The sequence below is a fragment of the Oncorhynchus kisutch genome, linkage group LG3 (assembly GCF_002021735.2).
Source record: "Oncorhynchus kisutch isolate 150728-3 linkage group LG3, Okis_V2, whole genome shotgun sequence".
Taxonomy (NCBI): domain Eukaryota; kingdom Metazoa; phylum Chordata; class Actinopteri; order Salmoniformes; family Salmonidae; genus Oncorhynchus; species Oncorhynchus kisutch.
The window spans coordinates 46,012,494-46,032,463 of record NC_034176.2 but is presented as its reverse complement, the minus strand read 5'-3'; the positions used below and the strand labels follow the sequence as shown (position 1 = coordinate 46,032,463).

General features: G+C 41.3%; 1 protein-coding gene across 1 annotated transcript in view; it reads left to right on the top strand.

Moving 5' to 3' along the window:
- LOC109874096 (metal transporter CNNM4-like) overlaps positions 1-13,363 on the top strand; it is a 44,331-nt gene extending 30,968 nt beyond the window's left edge. The window contains exons 5-7 of the mRNA XM_020465870.2: positions 8,729-8,825; positions 11,185-11,369; positions 11,628-13,363. Coding sequence (XP_020321459.1) covers positions 8,729-8,825; positions 11,185-11,369; positions 11,628-11,882 — 537 coding nt within the window. The 3' untranslated portion in view covers positions 11,883-13,363. The remainder of the gene's footprint in view (positions 1-8,728; positions 8,826-11,184; positions 11,370-11,627) is intronic.
- The last annotated feature ends 6,607 nt before the right edge of the window (positions 13,364-19,970 follow it).

Here is a 19,970-nt window from a genome sequence, read left to right as displayed (position 1 = left end):
TCAGCTACCCTCAACCCCTCCCATCTATCTCTGAAGACCATCCAGTTTTGATTTGTATCTGCCATATATTTTTCAACTGTGATGTTTCACAAAAGTTCTGAACCTTTCTATGCTCATAGTTTCTACCGATTGTAAATTAAAGATAACATTTTTTGCTAAGAGTATTATTATATTATTGATCGATTGACTATGAGTTTTTAAATCACCGAGCAGTGCTATTTACGGAGTTAGCTCCATGTAAATGTCAATTTTCTGGTCCTTAAATAAACTGGAATCATTTTTTATATATCACTATTTTCTTTATTCGATTTTGGTCTTTAATGTAGGGCCATTAGACGAGTTCCTTACTTTCTTCCCCTTCAACTTGCCTCTTCCATTTTTGCAGTAATGCTGCAATTAGTTAGTTGTAATTTTGAGTAGAGCAGACATTTCCATATATTTTTGTTGGCTGCATGTGTGACATAACTCCACCAGTCCTATTTATGATATCATTTACAAAGATTATACCGTAAGATCAAAACAATCCCAAAAATATATATTTTTTAATCAATTAATAAAACTTAGCCCCCTTTTTTTTCTCCAATTTTCACCTAAAATGAAATACCTAAATATAACTGCCTGTAGCTCAGGCCCTGAAGCAAGGATAGGAATATCATTTGTACCATTTGAAAGGAAACACTTTGAAGTTTGTGTAAATGTGAATTGAATGTAGGAGAATATAACACAATAGATCTGGTAGAAGAAAATACAATGAAAAAAACAACCATTTTTTTTTCTACTGCCATCTTTGAAATGCAACAGAAAGGTCCCACGTCTAGCCATCACTCTGGTTGTAATTCCGATGGTGTCCACAAGATGGCCGCAGTGTATGTGCAAAGGTTCAGATGGATAACTTGAAGTATGTGCAAACGGCATGACATTTACTGTGAAGTCACCCAGCTACATTTGGGCAAATCGTGAAGGAGACATTTGCATTCATATTACATTTTTCTGCAAGAATATCGGCAAATCTGTATACTTGGACTTTGATTCAGCTTTTCAGTATTAGTAGCCATATTGCAAGTTCAACATTTGCAAAACAACCAGTTTTCATAGCTCCCTAACTCTGGAAAAAAACTCAATAACAAATAACATAATTTTTGTCCAAAATGAAAAGGCATGCTGTTGCACAAGGTTAGCAGCTACAATTTGCGACGGATACAGGGTTTCCTGATACTCTCGTAAAGCTCAGCTCATTGGCTCAGCTCATTGGCTATCTAGCTAGCTTTGTTTCACCCCGATTGGTGATTATTTTACAAAAGTTAGAGTCGATCAAGCTTCATGGCGTGCCATGAAGGCGTCGCTCTCTGACCAGATTTGGTGACCTCTGTTTCTGGGCCAAAGCTAGCACAAATAGACCGGAGCTTAAAGGCCATCCCTATCTTGTATTTCTATTTAACTGGAAAGGGTTGGATATGAGACCATTCGTTAAAACACAGGCATACGTCTTAAATGCCAAATCGTGTAAGTGGGGGATAAAGCCAGTCTGATCCAGGTTGATGATGCTACCAATGACCGACGATCTGTTTGAAAGCATTTTTGCTAAGATCTTTTCATCATTATTAATAAGAGAAATAGGCCGATATCCTATCGGGTCAAGTGGATCTTTTTTGTGGATGAGAGATAATTGCTGAAAAGATCCAACTTTATATGCATCATTATTTACCTCTAGCAAACCTGGAGTAATAATTGTCTCAAACTTTTTATAGAAGTCAGAAGGGAGGCTTGTTAGAAGGCATATTCTTGAAAACTTAAGAGATCTCTTCAACCGTAAGTGGTGCATCTAAATAATCTCTATTCTTATCTGAGAGTTGTGGTAAATTCAGGTGTGCAACCAAGCTATCCAACTTTTGTTTATCCAGTACACCCTGTGATGTATAAAGGGTGTTGTAGAAGCCTCTAAACTCCTCATTTATCTGCTTTGAAGAGGTAGAAATTGCACAATCTTGCAACCGTATGCCAGCTATATGGTTCCTACTGTTTTGCAGCTTTAGTCTGTATGTCAGCAAGCGGCCAGGTTTTTCACCCATCTCCCAGTAAGATTGGTTAAGGTGGAACAGTGCAAACTCAGCTTTTTTATGATATAATCTATTAAACTCACAATTAGCAATAGTAGCGATTATCTTGTTTAACATAGTTCTGTCTCTGTTTAGGGTGTATAAGGTATCAAGTGCCTTAAGCTAACATTCTACTTTGGTGGAGAGTAGATTGGCTGTCTTTTTCTTGAATGAAGCATAAGATATAATCCTCCTCCTCAAATTTGCTTTAAGAGTATCTCACCAAACCGTCAGTGTACTTTCCTGCCTCTTGCTAGTTTGCTAAAAAAATAGATATTTCATCACTAATCATTTTGATGAATATACTATATTTTAACAGAGACATGTTCAAGTACAATTTGCGGCTCCTAGGAGTCTGTGAAAACTTGGAAAGGCATATGAACACAGGAGCATGGTCTGAAATTATAATATTACCTATAGTAGCACTGAGAGATATATCCAATAGTAACTGGGAGATTAGGAAGTAATCAATCCCAAAGTAAACATTGTGGGTGGGGGGGAAGAAAGAATAGTCCCTCCCATCGGGTACATTAACCTCTAGGTATCTTTTAAGCCTATATCCCTAGCTAGAAGTCTTATTGCAGCTGCCAATCACCCGCCAACAATATTTGGATGTCACCCAGTTCTAAGAGAGTTAAGATAAGACATGAAAAGAATTGTGCCTGTGCATATGCAGTATATTGCAAAGAACACCTGAAGTTTCCATCCAGAGCCTGCAAACTATTATATAACGACTATCTGAATCAATTAGCACTTTAGTTAAGTTCACGGCCTTCCTTATGTATGAGAATAGATACTCCCCTGCATATGCCTGTACCTGAGCCAGAGAAAGCCTTTCCCACCCAAGAGCATTTTCGTTTTTCTGATTCCTTTTTATTCAAATGTGTGTCCTGGACAAAAGCCACCTTAGAAGACTTGAGAAATGCTAACGTTTTCTTTTTCTTGATTACATGGTTAATCCATTTAAGGTTCCACATTTTAATTCAGCTATATTGGTCATTGAGCAATAAAGAAGTCATAGCAAGCGTATGTGTCACGCACTGACCTTACTTATCTTTGTTTTCTTTATTATTTTGGTTAGGTCAGGGTGTGACAAGGGTGGTTTGTTTATTTTTTTATTGTCTAGGGATTTTCTAGTCTAGGTGTTTATATGTCATTGGTTGCCTAGATTGTTTCTCAATCAGAGGCAGCTGTTTATCGTTGTCTCTGTTTGGGGACTATATTTTGGTAGCCATATTCTTTGGTTATTTTGTGGGTTGTTATTCTATGTTTAGTTGCCTGTTCTGCACTAGCCATTTAGTTTCACTGTTCGTTTTGTTGTTTTGTATAGTTATGTATAGTTTTGTTCAGTGTTCTCTCTTTCATTAAAGAGTTACAGTGCCTTGCGAAAGTATTCGGCCCCCTTGAACTTTGCGACCTTTTGCCACATTTCAGGCTTCAAACATAAAGATATAAAACTGTATTTTTTTGAAGAATCAACAACAAGTGGGACACAATCATGAAGTGGAACAACATTTCTTGGATATTTCAAACTTTTTTAACAAATCAAAAACTGGGCGTGCAAAATTATTCAGCCCCTTTACTTTCAGTGCAGCAAACTCTCTCCAGAAGTTCAGTGAGGATCTCTGAATGATCCAATGTTGACCTAAATGACTAATGATGATAAATACAATCCACCTGTGTGTAATCAAGTCTCCGTATAAATGCACCTGCACTGTGATAGTCTCAGAGGTCCGTTAAAAGCGCAGAGAGCATCATGAAGAACAAGGAACACACCAGGCAGGTCCGAGATACTGTTGTGAAGAAGTTTAAAGCCGGATTTGGATACAAAAAGATTTCCCAAGCTTTAAACATCCCAAGGAGTACTGTGCCGAATGCACTGTATTTGGTAGTACAAGCATTTCGCTACACTCGCATTAACATCTGCTAACCATGTGTATGTGACAAATAAAATTTGATTTGATTTGCAAGCGATAATATTGAAATGGAAGGAGTATCAGACCACTGCAAATCTACCAAGACCTGGCCGTCCCTCTAAACTTTCAGCTCATACAAGGAGAAGACTGATCAGAGATGCAGCCAAGAGGCCCATGATCACTCTGGATGAACTGCAGAGATCTACAGCTGAGGTGGGAGACTCTGTCCATAGGACAACAATCAGCCGTATATTGCACAAATCTGTCCTTTATGGAAGAGTGGCAAGAAGAAAGCCATTTCTTAAAGATATCCACAAAAAGTGTCGTTTAAAGTTTGCCACAAGCCACCTGGGAGACACACCAAACATGTGGAAGAAGGTGCTCTGGTCAGATGAAACCAAAATTGAACTTTTTGGCAACAATGCAAAACGTTATGTTTGGCGTAAAAGCAACACAGCTCATCACCCTGAACACACCATCCCCACTGTCAAACATGGTGGTGGCAGCATCATGGTTTGGGCCTGCTTTTCTTCAGCAGGGACAGGGAAGATGGTTAAAATTGATGGGAAGATGGATGGAGCCAAATACAGGACCATTCTGGAAGAAAACCTGATGGAGTCTGCAAAAGACCTGAGACTGGGACGGAGATTTGTCTTCCAACAAGACAATGATCCAAAACATAAAGCAACATCTACAATGGAATGGTTCAAAAATAAACATATCCAGGTGTTAGAATGGCCAAGTCAAAGTCCAGACCTGAATCCAATCGAGAATCTGTGGAAAGAACTGAAAACTGCTGTTCACAAATGCTCTCCATCCAACCTCACTGAGCTCGAGCTGTTTTGCAAGGAGGAATGGGAAAAAATGTCAGTCTCTCGATGTGCAAAACTGATAGAGACATACCCCAAGCGACTTACAGCTGTAATCGCAGCAAAAGGTGGCGCTCCAAAGTATTAACTTAAGGGGGCTGAATAATTTTGCACGCCCAATTTTTCAGTTTTGGATTTGTTAAAAAAGTTTGAAATATCCAAAATGTCCCACTTGTTGTTGATTCTTCACAAAAAATTACAGTTTTATATCTTTATGTTTGAAGCCTGAAATGTGGCAAAAGGTCGCAAAGTTCAAGGGGGCCGAATACTTTCGCAAGGCACTGTATGTATACTTACCACGCTGCGCCTTGGTCTCCTCTATACGACGAACGTGACAGAACAACCCACCATAAAAGGACCAAGCAGCGTGAAAAGGAGGAGCAGCGTTTGGAGCTGACAGCATGGACATGGGATGAAATACTGGACGGTAAAGGATCCTGGACGTGGGAGGAAATACTGGCAGGAGAGGATCGCCTACCATGGAGGCAGGTGGAGATAGCACGGGAGGAACGGTGATGCTATGAGGGTACACGGCTAGCACTGAAGCCCAAGAGGGAGCCCCAAGAAACATTTTTGGGGGTCACACGTGAAGATTGCATGAGTCAGGTTGGAGACCTGAGCCAACTCCTGTTACAGGCCAGGCGCCGTGTTATGCGGTGGAACGCACGGTGTCTCCAGTATGCTATTCTAGCCCGGTGCGCTCTATTCCAGCTCCTTGCATTGGCTGGGCTAGAATGGGCATCCAGCCAGGAAGGAGGGTGCCGGCTCAGCGCTCCTGGTCTCCAGTGTACCTCCTTGGACCAGGATATCCTGCGCCGGTTCTGCGTACTGTGTCTCCTGTGAGTCTGCACAGCCCAGTGCGTCCTGTGCCAGCGCCCTGCAAATAAACATCCAGCCAGGACGGGTTGTGTCAGCTCTACACTCCAGACCTCCAGTGCGCCTCCACAGTCCAGTACGCCCTGTTCCTCCTCCCCGCACTCACCCTGAGGTGCGTGTCCCCAGCCCAGTACCACCAGTGCCGGAACCACCCACCAGGCCTACAGTGCGCCTTTGGCAGTCCAGAGCGTCCGGCGACAATACCCAGTCCAGAGCGTCCGGCGACTGTACCCAGTCCAGAGCGTCCGGCGACTGTACCCAGTCCAGAGCGTCCAGCGACAGTACCCAGTCCAGAGCGTCCGGGGACAGTACCCAGTCCGGAACCTCCAACGACGGGCCACAGTCCGGAGCCTCCAACTACGGGCCACAGTCCGGAGCCTCCAACTACGGGCCACAGTCCGGAGCCTCCAACTACGGGCCACAGTCCGGAGCCTCCAACGACGGGCCACAGTCCGGAGCCTCCAACGACGGGCCACAGTCCGGAGCCTCCAACGACGGGCCACAGTCCGGAGCCTCCAACGACGGGCCACAGTCCGGAGCCTCCAACGACGGGCCACAGTCCGGAGCCTCCAACGACGGGCCACAGTCCGGAGCCTCCAACGACGGGCCACAGTCCGGAGCCTCCAACGACGGGCCACAGTCCGGAGCCTCCAACGACGGGCCACAGTCCGGAGCCTCCAACGACGGGCCACAGTCCGGAGCCTCCAACGACGGGCCACAGTCCGGAGCCTCCAACGACGGGCCACAGTCCGGAGCTTCCAGTGACGGGCCACAGTCCGGAGCCTCCAGCGACGGGCCACAGCCCGGAGCCTCCAGGCCAGGGTCTCCAGCGACGCTCGGCCTTGGTTTCCTCTATATGACGAACGTGACAGTATGTACAGTTCTTCCACATTTAGTTATGTTACAGGCTTATTATTTTCCTCATACAAACTACACACAATACTCCATAATGACAAAGCAAAAACAGGTTTTTAGAATTTTTTGCAAATGTATTTAAAAAAACAGAAATATATACATTTATTTAAGTATTCAGACCCTTTACTCAGTACTTTGTTAAAGCACCTTTGGCAGAGATTACAGCCTTGAGTCTTCTTGGGTATGACACTACAAGCTTGGCACACCTGTATTAGACAAATTTCTCCAATTCTTCTCTGCAGATTTTCTCAAGCTCTGTCAGGGTGGATGGGGAGCGTCGCTGCACAGCTATTTTCAGGTTCGATCGGGTTCAAGTCCGGGCTTTGGCTGGGCCACTCAAGGTCATTCAGAGACTTGTCCCAAAGCCACTCCTGCGTTGTCTTGGCGGTGTACTTAGGGTCGTTGTCCTGTTGGAAGGTGAACATTCACCCCAGTCTGAGGTCCTGAGTGCTCTGGAGCAGGTTTTCATTAAGGTCATGGGGTCTGAATACTTTCCGAATGCACTGTATTTGGTAGTGACTGGAAACGTGAAGCGATTGCTTCACATTTCTACATCCTGTGGAATATCTGTCTCATTGTTATATCTATGGCTATAGTACTTTGTCACCACCTACTGGAAAAGCATAGCTTTGCATTGAATTCACACTTAATCTTTAAATAGAGCTAATCTGAAGGCCCTTAAAAAATATATAGATTTCTTTGTTGTTGAGAAAAACATTAAATAAAAATAGCCCACTGGTAAGAAACTGTCCAGGCAAATCCAGCCCTAGGGCTGAGTCTATTATTATTAATAGTAATGATTATTAATTACATTTCTAAGGCATTTATCAGACGGACCTTGATAGTCCTGCATCCAATAGAATTCTGGGTTCAATGGTTCTCTCTGGCGGATCTTCTCTGGATGAAGCTGAGGCTTCGTCTGGTGAGTCAAACTTGTGCCTGGCTTCATTGAGTTTTATCTCAGTTTTTAACTGTTTGAATGCCATCCTCCGGTCGTTAACTCATTTGGAATAGTCTGGGAAGAACATAATTGTAGATCCCTGCCATGTCACCTGTCTCTTCTCTCTCGCTGCTCTGAGAATATCCTCTTTCACCTGATAATGTAGAAATAACAAAGAAATGAGGCTTGGCCCCTAAGACCCTCAGAAACATTTACAGATGCACAATTGAGAGCATCCTGTCGGTCTGTATCACTGCCTGGTACGGCAACTGCACTGCCCATAACCGCAGGGCTCTCCAGAGGGTGGTACGGTCTGCCCAGCACATCACCGAGGGGCACTCTGCCTGCCCCCCAGGACACCTACAGCACCCGATTTCACAGGAAGGCCAAAAAGATCACCAAGGACATCAACCACCCGAGCCACAGCCTGTTCACCCCGCTATCATCCAGAAGGCGAGGTCAGTACAGGTGCATCAAAGCTGAGACTGAGAGACTGAAAAAGATCTCAAGGCCATCAGACTGTTAAATAGCCCTCACTAGCCGGCTACCACCCGGCTACTCAACCCTACACCCTAGAGGCTGATGCCCTATATACATAGACATGGAATCACTGGCCACTTTAATAATGTTTACATAGTGCCTTACTCATCTCATATGTATATACTGTATGCTATTCTACTGTATTTTTGTCAATGTCACTACGACATTGCTCGTCCTAATATTTATAAATTTCTTAATTCCATTATTTTACTTTTAGATGTATGTATTGTTGTGAATTGTTAGATACTACTGCGCTGTTGGAGCTACGAACACAAGCATTTTGCTACACCTGCAATAACATCTTCTAAATATGTGTATGTGACCAATAAAATTTGATTTGATGGGCCGCGGCAGGCCTCCCTCTTTCTGCTCTCTTCTGGGTGGGCCTGTGGGGGACTGTATCTCAAGTGGCCTCTCAAACTGGCATTCCAGCTTATTCGGGATTTCCTCTGTAGGGACTGTATCATGTCTTTGTTTTCTGTCATCTCAGGAACGCCCAAGATTTTAATATTACAGTGACACTCTGTGTTGTTGCTTGTCCCTGGTCCATTGTCTGTGTTTCTCTGTGTCTCTCAGGGGCGAGTGGAAGTGGAGGCCGGGAACGAAAACATGAAGTTTGAGACAGGACCATTCTCCTTCTACGGTGTCATGGCCCTCAGTGCTCCCACTTTAGGCAAGTCCTCTCTCTCTTCCATTATATGCTCTGTCTGTTTCTCTCTCTCCTCTCTCTCTCTCGATCTTTCTCTCTCTCTCCTCTCAATTCAATTAAATTCAAGGGGCTTTATTGTCATGGGAAACATATGTTTACATTGCCAAAGCAAGTGAACTAGATAATAAACAATCAAAAATAAACAGTAAACATTACACTCACAAAGGTTACAAAGGACTCGAGACATTTCAAATGGCATATTATGGCTATATATAGTGTTGTAACGATGGGCAAATAGATAAGGGTTGTATTTACAATGGTGTTTGTTCTTCACTTGTTGTCCTTTCCTTGTGGCAACAGGTCACAAATCTTCCTGCTGTGATTGCACACTGGTATTTCAACCAATAGATATGAGAGTTTATCAAAATTGGATTTGTTTTCACATTCTTTGTGGGTCTGTGTAATCTGAGGAAAACATGGGACAAGATCAAATTGGTCCTATAGTAAAACTGATATGTATTTATTACATTTTTTGTTGTAAAGGCAAATAATGGGCAAACAAACATATTTCCTACCATCTACCCCTTCCACTTGCCTCCATTTTGGATAGAGCAAACATTTCCATATATAGTTCCATAACTCCACCTTTCCTATTCATAATATCAGTAACAAAGATAATTCCTTTTTTCATAATATATATTTTTTAATCCATTTGTATATTTTGTCATACTATTTATTCTGTCTTTTCTGGAGGATGGAACTGAAATTACAACCAGCTTTGTGTATGGCTTGTTTTTGAAAGGGAGATATTTTGAAAATTATCCATTTTCGATTAACTGAAAGTGAGAGGTTGTAATCTGGATAAAGGGAAAAATTCAATTTTTGAACAAGTGATGAGTTTGGGGGGGATAAAATAATTCAATATTAAAGAATTAAACCTCTCACTTAAAAGCATCTGGTTCTCCAGTTCAGGTTTAAGTATAACCTTCGTATGACTGATGCTTTTAGTGAGAGGTTTAATTCTTTAATATTGAATTATTTTATCCCCGCAAACTCATTCATTATATAAATAAGCACATTCACACAATTATTGCTGAATGAGCTTTCCTAAACTTCAATACCTTTCTGATGCATTTCATTCACTTCAAATCATACTTACAAATCAGTCTGACAGTATTTTTGACGAATTTTTGTCACAGTGTCAATTACAAAAGTAAACACTGGCCGGATCGTGAAAAGAATTTGATCTCAAAATGGGGTCACAGGCCAAAAGTTTGAACCCCTGGTTTAGGACTTGTTATTATTATGGCACTGTCATGGAGGGCTCCCATACAGTTTTCCAATTTATTGGTTAGGAGTGATTTGTGATTGCTCCTTCAGCAAATTATATTTTACTTCGTCCCGCACGAGCTGTTGTTTACGGACAGATTGCCGACGTTTCCATAGCCTGGCGCCCTTGATAAACCAAATCTAAACAATTCGGTTTCAGCAAAATAACGTTTCCAGTCAACAGAGGCATCCCACTAAGCATTTATGGTCAGGCAAAGTCTTAAGGACATCTTTTCTTGGTCCCATCCGGACCGAGAGTCTTTTTTGGTGCAGTCTGGACAGGCCGTGATTTCAATATCCACGGAACCAATCATAGACGTCTATATTTTATATTTTGTTTTATATGCAATGTAAGTGCCTTGATGTGTTTGGACCCCAGGCAGAGAAGCTACTGCCTTGGCAAATGCAAATCTATCTTTCACAAGTTTGGAAAGAACAGTACAGTATAGTACAGTAAAGCACAGCAGAGTACAGTACAGTAAAGACAATTATAGTAAAGTACAATACAGTAGAGCACATTAGAGTACAGGTAAAGCAAAGAAAAGTAAAGTATAGTGTACTGTTTTGTACTCTACTGATTTCAACTGTACTCTACTCTATTGAATTAAACTTTAATTCACTATACTGTACTCGACGGAATTAAACTCTACTGTACCATACTCTACTCCATTGAATTAAACTACTGTACTGTACCATACTCTACTGTACTCCAGGGGTTCCCAAACTTTTTCACTCAGGCCCCCCTTCCAGCATTGGGAAACATCCCTGTGCGCACACACCACGTCTATATCTATAGGCACAAGCACTGTTCATGACAAAAACGGTTCACACGCCTCTTGTTGGCAGAGACAACATTTTGTAAGTTTAAGACTAATTCAATAAACATTGCCATGGGATGCAGAGAAAATTGTGTAGTTTTAATGCTAATTTCCTTCCATGTTGGGTCTGATGATTTCAAAATGGGGTCATTTGTTTTTCAAATCAGTTTCATGCGTCTGCACATGTGTGTGTTTTTTTTTGCTGACTAACGCTACATTTTATGTGTGTGTTTCAGGGTTCCGCTGTCCGTCACACATCAGTGGTTTGAACAGGACAGCATCTCTGAGCGCTGAAGATAGTACAGCGTCTCTGTCTGTCAGCGGCAGCAATAGCCAGCTCATTACTCAGTTCACTATCCCCTCACCAACATACACCCCCGACTTTTACGTACGAGCTCTCACAGACCTGCAGTTTGTCAAGGTAAGGAGGACCATCCATCCATTGGAGAAATCTAACACAACAAAGTAGCTAAGGTGCAGAAAGTTAAGAGACTGAATTCTCTGCATAATTATATCAAAGCAAATGTCAAGCTTTAGAAATACAATACATTTGAAAGGATTCCCAACCATAACCTACAATGATCATTGTTCCTCTTACTCTTGTCTCTCTTTCGCTCTCTCCCTCTCTCCATCCCTTTCTCCTTCCTTCTCCCTCCATCTCTCCCTTCCTTTCTCTCAGATCTCGCAGGCCCAGTACCAGAACGGTGTGATGTCGTCTCGTCAGGACTCCATCCCCCAGTCACCTGACTTCGGCCAGCCTCGACTGGAGGGTACCACGTCCCCCGGTTTGACCACCACTCCCGGCAAACTATCTTCCGTCACTCCCAACCCAACTCCCACCCCGGAGACCGCCTCCCTTCTGGCCGACGAGACCACCTCTCTCCTCAATGAGCAGGGCTGTCTGCCCCACAACCTGTCAGAGACCAGCATATAACACACACACACAGACAATAGTACACATACCTATATATGTGCGTATACACACAACCAAGGACTGAGGAGACTGTGTGTGGGCGCGAACATCCATACACACACACACCCTGATGTTGAACAGCATGAGAGATACAGGTGTAGATCCTGAGTTAAATAAGCAATTAAAACCCCATCAAGCTTAGGGTCATGTATAAAAATGCTGGGCAGGCCATTATTTTGGCTACCATGGCTATGCCCCCATAGGGGGACAATCCCCCATCCACAGGGCACGAGTTGTCACTGGATTATTTGCTTAGCATGAAAACAATGTAAACCATATGCCATGGCCTTCTCAGTCACCAGGTCTCAACCGAATTGAACACTTTTGGGAAATTCTGGAGCGATCCCTGAGACTGCGTTTTCCACTACCATCAATGCTAAATGATGGGATTTCTTGTAGAAGAATGGTCTCACATCCCACCAACAGAGTTCCAGACACTTGTAGAATCTAAGCGGTTCTGGCTCGTGGTGACCAAATGCCCTTAAGCCACTTTGTTGGGATTTCCTTTATTTTGGCAGTTACGTGTATGTACATGTGCAAAAACACACAGACATACACACATTCTAACTGGAAAAAATTATAGTTGTTTCAATGAATTATAATTAAGAAACTGGTTCCGCACTTTTTTTTGTTTACTCAACTATTTGATCAAAGTGTTACCTGAACTTACAATTTTTAGTTGAGCCAAACTTGGCTTCAACTTGAGAACTTTCAGTCAACTTAAAATGTTGTGGAACTAGTTACACACAGACGGTGCTCTTGACATTCAATAATTTCAACGTACATGTTTAACACAAAGTACATGATCATTTATACAGTAATTATTATTCAATTATTCAATTATTCAAACCTGGGATTTGAACTCACAACCGGTTGGTTCAAGGCATACTGAGCTTCCTGCTGCACCACCATGTCTGTGTCAATGACTGATTTTTTATTGCTACACTTTGCACTTCAAAGTAAATATCAGATCTGTCAAAAGTATAGTTGGATTAACTGAGAATTGATACAGACATGGTGGCATAGCAGGACGATCGGCATGCTGTGATTATGTTGCATAATCACTGTATAAATGACCATGCAAAGTAATAATGTACACTGAGTGTACAAACATTAGCAACACCTTCCTAATATTGAGTTGCACCCCCTTTGGACCTCAGAAAAGCCTCAATTTGTCAGGGCATGGACTCTACAATGTGTTTGTATTTGTATTTATTATGATCCACATTAGCTGATGCCAAGGCAAAATTAAGGCAGTTATATAATTTTGTATAAAAATACATTCATTACAGAATTCACAACATACTAAGTGTGTGCCCTCAGGCCCACACTCCACTGTCATATCTACAACGCAAAATCCATGTGTACATCTTTGTATAGTGCGTATGTTTATCATGTGTTTGTATGCATGTATCTGTGCCTATGTTTGTGTTACTTCATAGTCCCCGCTGTTCCATAAGGTGTATATTTACCTGCTTTTTAAATCTGATTCTACTGCTTGCATCAGTTACCTGATGTGGAATAGAGTTCCATGTAGTACTGTGCGCCTCCTATAGTCTGTTCTGGACTTGGGGACTGTGAAGAGACCTCTGGTGGCATGTCTTGTGGGGTATGCATGTGTGTCTGAGCTGTGTGCTAGTATTTTAAACAGATATCTCGGTACCTTCAGCTTGTCAACACCTCCTACATAAACAAGTAATGAGGAAGTCAGTCTCTCTTCCACTTTGAGCTGTGAGAGATTGACATGCATGTCATTAATGTTAGCTCTCCGTACACTTTTAAGGGCCAGCTGTGCTGCCCTGTTCTGAGCCAACTGAAATTTTCCTGAGTCCCTCTTTGTGGCACCTGACCACATGACTGAACAGTAGTCCAGGTGTGACAAAACCAGGGCCTGTAGGACCTGCGTGTTGATAGTGTCGTTGAGAAGGCAGAGCAGTGCTTTATCATGGACAGACTTCTCCCCATTTTAGCTACTGTTGTATCAATATGTTTTGACCATGACAGTTTTACAATCCAGGGTAACTCCAAGCAGTTTAGTCACCTCAACTTGCTCAATTTCCACATTATTCCTTATGAGATCTAGTTGAGGTTAAAGGTTTAGTGAATGATTTGTCCGAAATACAATGCTTTTAGTTTAGGAAATATTTAGGACTAACTTATTCCTTGCTAGCCATGCTGAAACTGTAGCTTTTCGTTAAGTGTTTCAGTCTTTTCAGTTGCTGTAGTAGCTGATGCATTTCGTGTTGAGTCCGCATACATAGACACACTGGCCTTACTCAAAGCCAGTGGCATGTCGTTAGTAAAGATTGAAAAAAGCAAGGGGCCTAAACAGCTACCCTGGGAAATCCTGCTTCTACCTGGATTATGTTTGAGAGGCTTCCATTAAAGAACACCCTCTGTGTTCTGTTAGACAAGTAACTCTTTATCCACATTTTAGCAGGGTGTGTAATGCCCTAACACAAGTTTGTCCAGCATCAGACTATGATCGATAATGTCAAAAGCTGCACTGAAGTCTAACAAGAAAGCCCCCACAATCATCAATTTCTCTCAGCTAATCATCAGTAATTTCTTTAATTGCCGTGCTTGTTGAGTGTCCTTCCCTATTTGCATGCTAAAAGTCTGTTGTCAATTTGTTTACTGTAAAATAGCATTGTATCTGATCAAACACTATTTTTTCCAGAAGTTTACTAAGGGTTGGTAACAGACTGATAGGTCGTCTACTTAAACCAGTAAAGGGGGCTTTGCTACTCTTGGGTAGCAGAATGACTTTAGCTTCCCTCCAGGGCTGAGGGCACACACTTTCTTGCAGGCTTAAATTGAAGATGTGGAAAATAGGAGTGGCAATACGTGACCCGATTCAGGAAACTAGGCATATGTCGCAAGTCACGACTTCACAGGAGAGCCGTTTGAACGTAAAAATAAGATAGTTTATCGTCATATATTATACATTTCTAATTTTGACAGAAAGTGGTTTTAATTTAAGCTAAAGTGAACTGTTAGCTAGCTAGCTGACGTTAGCTGGCTGGCTCCCTAGCTGACGTCATTATTTGTTTCCCAGATCGTTTGCTTTTCTAGTTAGTCTAGCTAACATTGGACCTGGTTGGTTAGTTCCCAGCACTGTGGCTAGGCTGGACAATAGAAGAGTCCAAATTCACCCAAGGCTGAAAAATGGCAAAAGAACATTGGTTAAGCTGGAAGTATGCAAGCCCATAGAAAATTTATGGAATCGAACATTCACAGTCTGTTTTGACTGGAGTGACGCTTAGAGTTACATTTCGCCCCTAAATGGCACCAAAAAATGTATCCCTTTTTATTTGACCACTACAATCTGTTCTTAGGACGTAACTGAAAAATAACTTGTGTAGAAAGTAAACATCCGAACCTCGATGGTGCCAAGTGTGCTTATGTCTGCATAAAAAAAGACAACTTCTGACTATTTCTGTTCTAGCGTTTGATGGCAACAGAATACGTGTCCGACTTGAAAAAAATCAGAATATACACATTGCGAGATATTTGGCGAAATATACCAGCGTGCATCTCCATATGAAAACAATGGGGGGAGCTCAGAATTCCAAGGGCGAAAGGTATTTCGTGGCCTCTGATGACAACAGAATGTCATGTGTCCAGCCTACTGAGGCATTGTTGCCACTTTGCTTATTGTTGTTTAGCTAGCTAACGTTAGCTGGCTGGCTCTTTAGCTAACTTTGTGACATGTGTGATCGTAAACGTTGTTTACCTAGTAAGGTTCATTGTTTACCTAGATAGCTAGCTATGTCTTAAGCTAAAGTATACTGTTAGCTGGCTGGCTCCCTAGCGGACGTTATTATTCATTCCCCAGAGCTGTTTGCTTTTCTAGTTAGAGCCTAATGTTAGGCCGTGTTGGCACTTTGTTCATTGTTTTTTTATTTATATTTTTTTATTTTTTTTTATTAACAACAAATCAATACATAAAGCACATGAGGGAACACAAGCATACATAGATTACAAATAATAGACAATCGAGCTAGGGGGTCATATCACATTACAATTACACAAGGACCTTAAGGGACATGCATATACTTACAATTCTAACAGCTTTTTTGTTAGTAGAGCATTTAACCGTCTTAAAATACAGTTCAATTTCTTTTTGTAGGGTACGAAAATGTGGTTTTCTGTTTGTAAATTTACATTTGTGTATATGAAATTTGGCCAAAAGAATAATGAAATTAATTACATAAAAATGATTATTTCTATTGTATGTAAAGAATCCAAACAGTACATCTCTCCACAATAGTGTAAAATCTTCATAAATGTGTTCAATTATAAACCTACTGATGTCTTGCCACAGTTTTCTTACATGCATACAATGCCAAAAAAGATTCACAACTGTTTCTGGGTGGTCATTACAAAAGGAGCAATTTGAGTTGATGTTTTCCTTAAACTTCTTCATATAGTGGTTGGCAGGATAATATTTATGAATAATTTTAAAGGAAATTTCCTTAATTTTGTTAACAAGTAGGTATGTTTGTGGCAACATCCAAACTTTTTTCCAACAGATATTATCAATAAATCCATTCCAATAAGGCATGACATAAGGTATAGATACAACATCCTGCTGAAACAAGGATCGTATCGCTCTGTTGTTGAATGGACCAAAAGAGAAACAAATCTTTCCTACTGATGAGTCAACAGGGTCAATAGAAGGTAGGCTCTGAGGGTCAGGTCTTGACATGTTCCTGAATAACATAGCAACACCTGAGGGAATGGCATCTAAAACAATTGCAAAATCTTTAGGTGTTACAGGGACCTTGTAAAGTGATAAGAATTCTTTAGAACTGAGTAAAAAACCCTCTGCATTTACCAGTTGGCTCACCAATAGGATATTATTTCTGAACCAATATTCTAAAAACAGAGAGGTATTTTTATACAATATATCACGATTATTCCATATATAATATCTGTGTGGAGAAAAATTGTGTTTATAAATTAAGGACCATGACAAGAAAACCTGCCGATGAAAAGCAGAAAGTTTCACTGGAACTTTGTCAATATTATAATTGCAAAACAACATGAAGTTAAGGCCACCAAAAGTAGAGAAGACATGATGAGGAATAAAATTCCAGATAGAAGTGGGTCTTCTTAGGAATTGTTTGTCAGACGCCAGTGGCTTGTCATTGTTGATAGACAACCATTTTTTCACCTCTTCCACACTGACTTTACGGAATTCAAAAGTACAATTCTTGTCTATCATAATTTGGTCAGATATACTTGGATGTGTAGTGTCAGCGTTTGTTGCTGGCATATCATCCCTAAGTTTGTTTATCTTGCCAATGAAAAAGTCAAAGTAGGGCCTCCCGGGTGGCGCAGTGGTTAAGGGCGCTGTACTGCAGCGCCAGCTGTGCCATCAGAGTCCCTGGGTTACGCCCAGGCTCTGTCGTAACCGGCCGCGACCGGGAGGTCCGTGGGGCGACGCACAATTGGCCTAGCGTCGCCCGGGTTAGGGAGGGCTTGGTCGGTAGGGGTGTCCTTGTCTCATCGCGCACCCTCCTGTGGCGGGATGGGTGCAGTGTGCGCTAACCAAGGTGGCCAGGTGCACGGTGTTTCCTCCGGCGCATTGGTGCGGCTGGCTTCCGGGTTGGATGCACGCTGTGTTAAGAAGCAGTGCGGCTTGGTTGGGTTGTGTAGCGGAGGACGCATGACTTTCAACCTTCATCTCTCCCGAGCCCGTACGGGAGTTGTGGCGATGAGACAAGATAGTAGCTAATACAACAATTGGATACCACGAAATTGGGGAGAAAAAGGGGTAAAATTCACACAAAAAAAGTTTTAAATAGTCAAAGTAGTTGGCAATATCAGGGTGTTTTGTGATAAATTAGCTATCTGAGTCAATGAATGATGGCACCGAGTTGGCTTGTCCACCCAAAATGTAATTTAAGGTGCTCCAAAACTTTTTACTATCATTATTTATATAATTTGTTTCATAGTAGTAGTTTATTTTTATTTAGCTTAATCACGTGATTTCTTAATTTGCAGTACGTTTGCCAATCAGTTTTATTTGCCATACCTTTTGCCTCATTCCTCTCAACAATACAATTTTTTTTTAACTGTTCCACAAGGATGCTAGCACATGTTGAAAGGCAATTCAAGCTTTTGTCTTACCCATTCACCCTCTGAATGGCATGCATACACAATCCATGTCTCAAGGCTTAAATCCCCCCTTAACCTTTCTCTTCCCCTTCATATAGACTGATTGATGTGGATTTAACAGGTGACAGCGATAAGGGATCATAGCTGTTACCTGGATTCACCTGGTCAGTCTGTCATGGAAAGAGCAGGTGTTCCTAATGTTTTGTACACTCAGTGTAGAGTCCAGTTTTGGTTCCAGGATCAATGTTAACACTTGTTATTTTAAAGGAGGTGAGTGTTGGCCTACCAGTCCAGCGCAAAGATATTACAGAGAATATATCCATTTGGTGACTGTGTTCTTTTTGGAATCTGCAGTTGTACTGTGTTTGATTTACAAAACATTGATAAATTGAGAGGAAATATAAAGTGATTATTTGGTAAAACAATGTTGTGCATTTGGACCACTACTATAGATTTGGTACATTGTTAATGTTTTGTACACACAGCGCATGTCAACCTGTGTCAAATAATCTATGTTAAAAACGTTGTATGAGGATCCGCTCCTTTTTCCCAATTTTTGCTGATTTGAAAGGAAACACTTTAAAGTTTGTTAAAATGTGAATGTAGGAGAATGGACCTGGTAAAAGATAATACAAAGAAAAAACTATTTATACAATTTTTGAAATGCAAGAGAATGGCCCTAGTGTATCATTCCAGCCCAGGTGTAAATTAGATTCTGGTCACTAGATGGCAACAGTGTATGTGTGACGTTTTAGACAAATGCAATGGTTCATTGGATCAATGTTCACATTTTTGTATCAAGACTGAATAAATGTGCCTAATTTGTTTATTAATAACGTTTCATGTTAAAAATGGTGCACTCTACTCAAACTATAGCATGGCATTATTTCACTGTAATAGCTACTGTAAATTGGACAGTTAGATTAACAAGAATATACGTTTTCTGCCAATATCAGATATGTCTATTTCCTGTGAAATGTTCTTGTTACTTACAACCTCATGCTAATCACATTAGCCTACGTTAGCTCAACTGTCCCGTAGACGGGACACCGATCCCAAAGAAGTTTTAAAAGCACTGTGTGTGTTACCAGCTGAAAGCTTTTTTTTGTTAAGATGCCCAAATAATAGTTGAATGAACATATGAGACAAATTGAGCAAACACATCATTTTATGTTGACTGAACTATTGCCTGAGTTTGGGCCAACCATTTTTTTTAAGTTAAAAAAGGCTGTGGAACCAGTTACTTTATAATAATTTGTTGAAACTACTTTTTTTTCCTTTCTTTTTTTACAGTGCTGACATAATGCCATTCTGACTTTAACCCATTTCAAATGTCAACCCTGTGGCTGGTATGGCAATTTCCCCCCAAAATATGAATATTACTAACAGATTAATCTAATTTTGGCCAAGGGATCCATGGAATAATTTTTGAGGGTGTAATACAATACAATGTAATATTTTTAATCTACAATATGTTCTTAACCCTGGGCAACATGGGCCTTGGAGCCTCACAGGGATATTGGTATCCAAAGTACTCCTTTTCGTAATCCCCCAAATATTTTTTGGGAACATAAATGCACTGTAACAAAGTTCTCTGCCACATGACAAAATGTGTAGAATTGCAGGAAATGAACTCATACTGCAAAATTCTCTCCATTGCCAAGTGGCGGGCCTTTAAAATGTTCCTTTTCAGGGCCTGAGACATGGTTCGTCCGGCGATGCACTGCAAAAGCCCTAGTAAATGTCCTTGTATTTTTAATCTCACTCAAGTTGTTTTCTAATTATCAGGGGGTTCCTGATGAATTAACTATCCCAAAACGTTGTACTACGCCCCCTTTTTTATACACGATGGGAGGTCCTCAAGACTAAGCTAAACATAACAGGTAATTTTACATCAAGGAGTGGAGCATGGGAATCAGACAA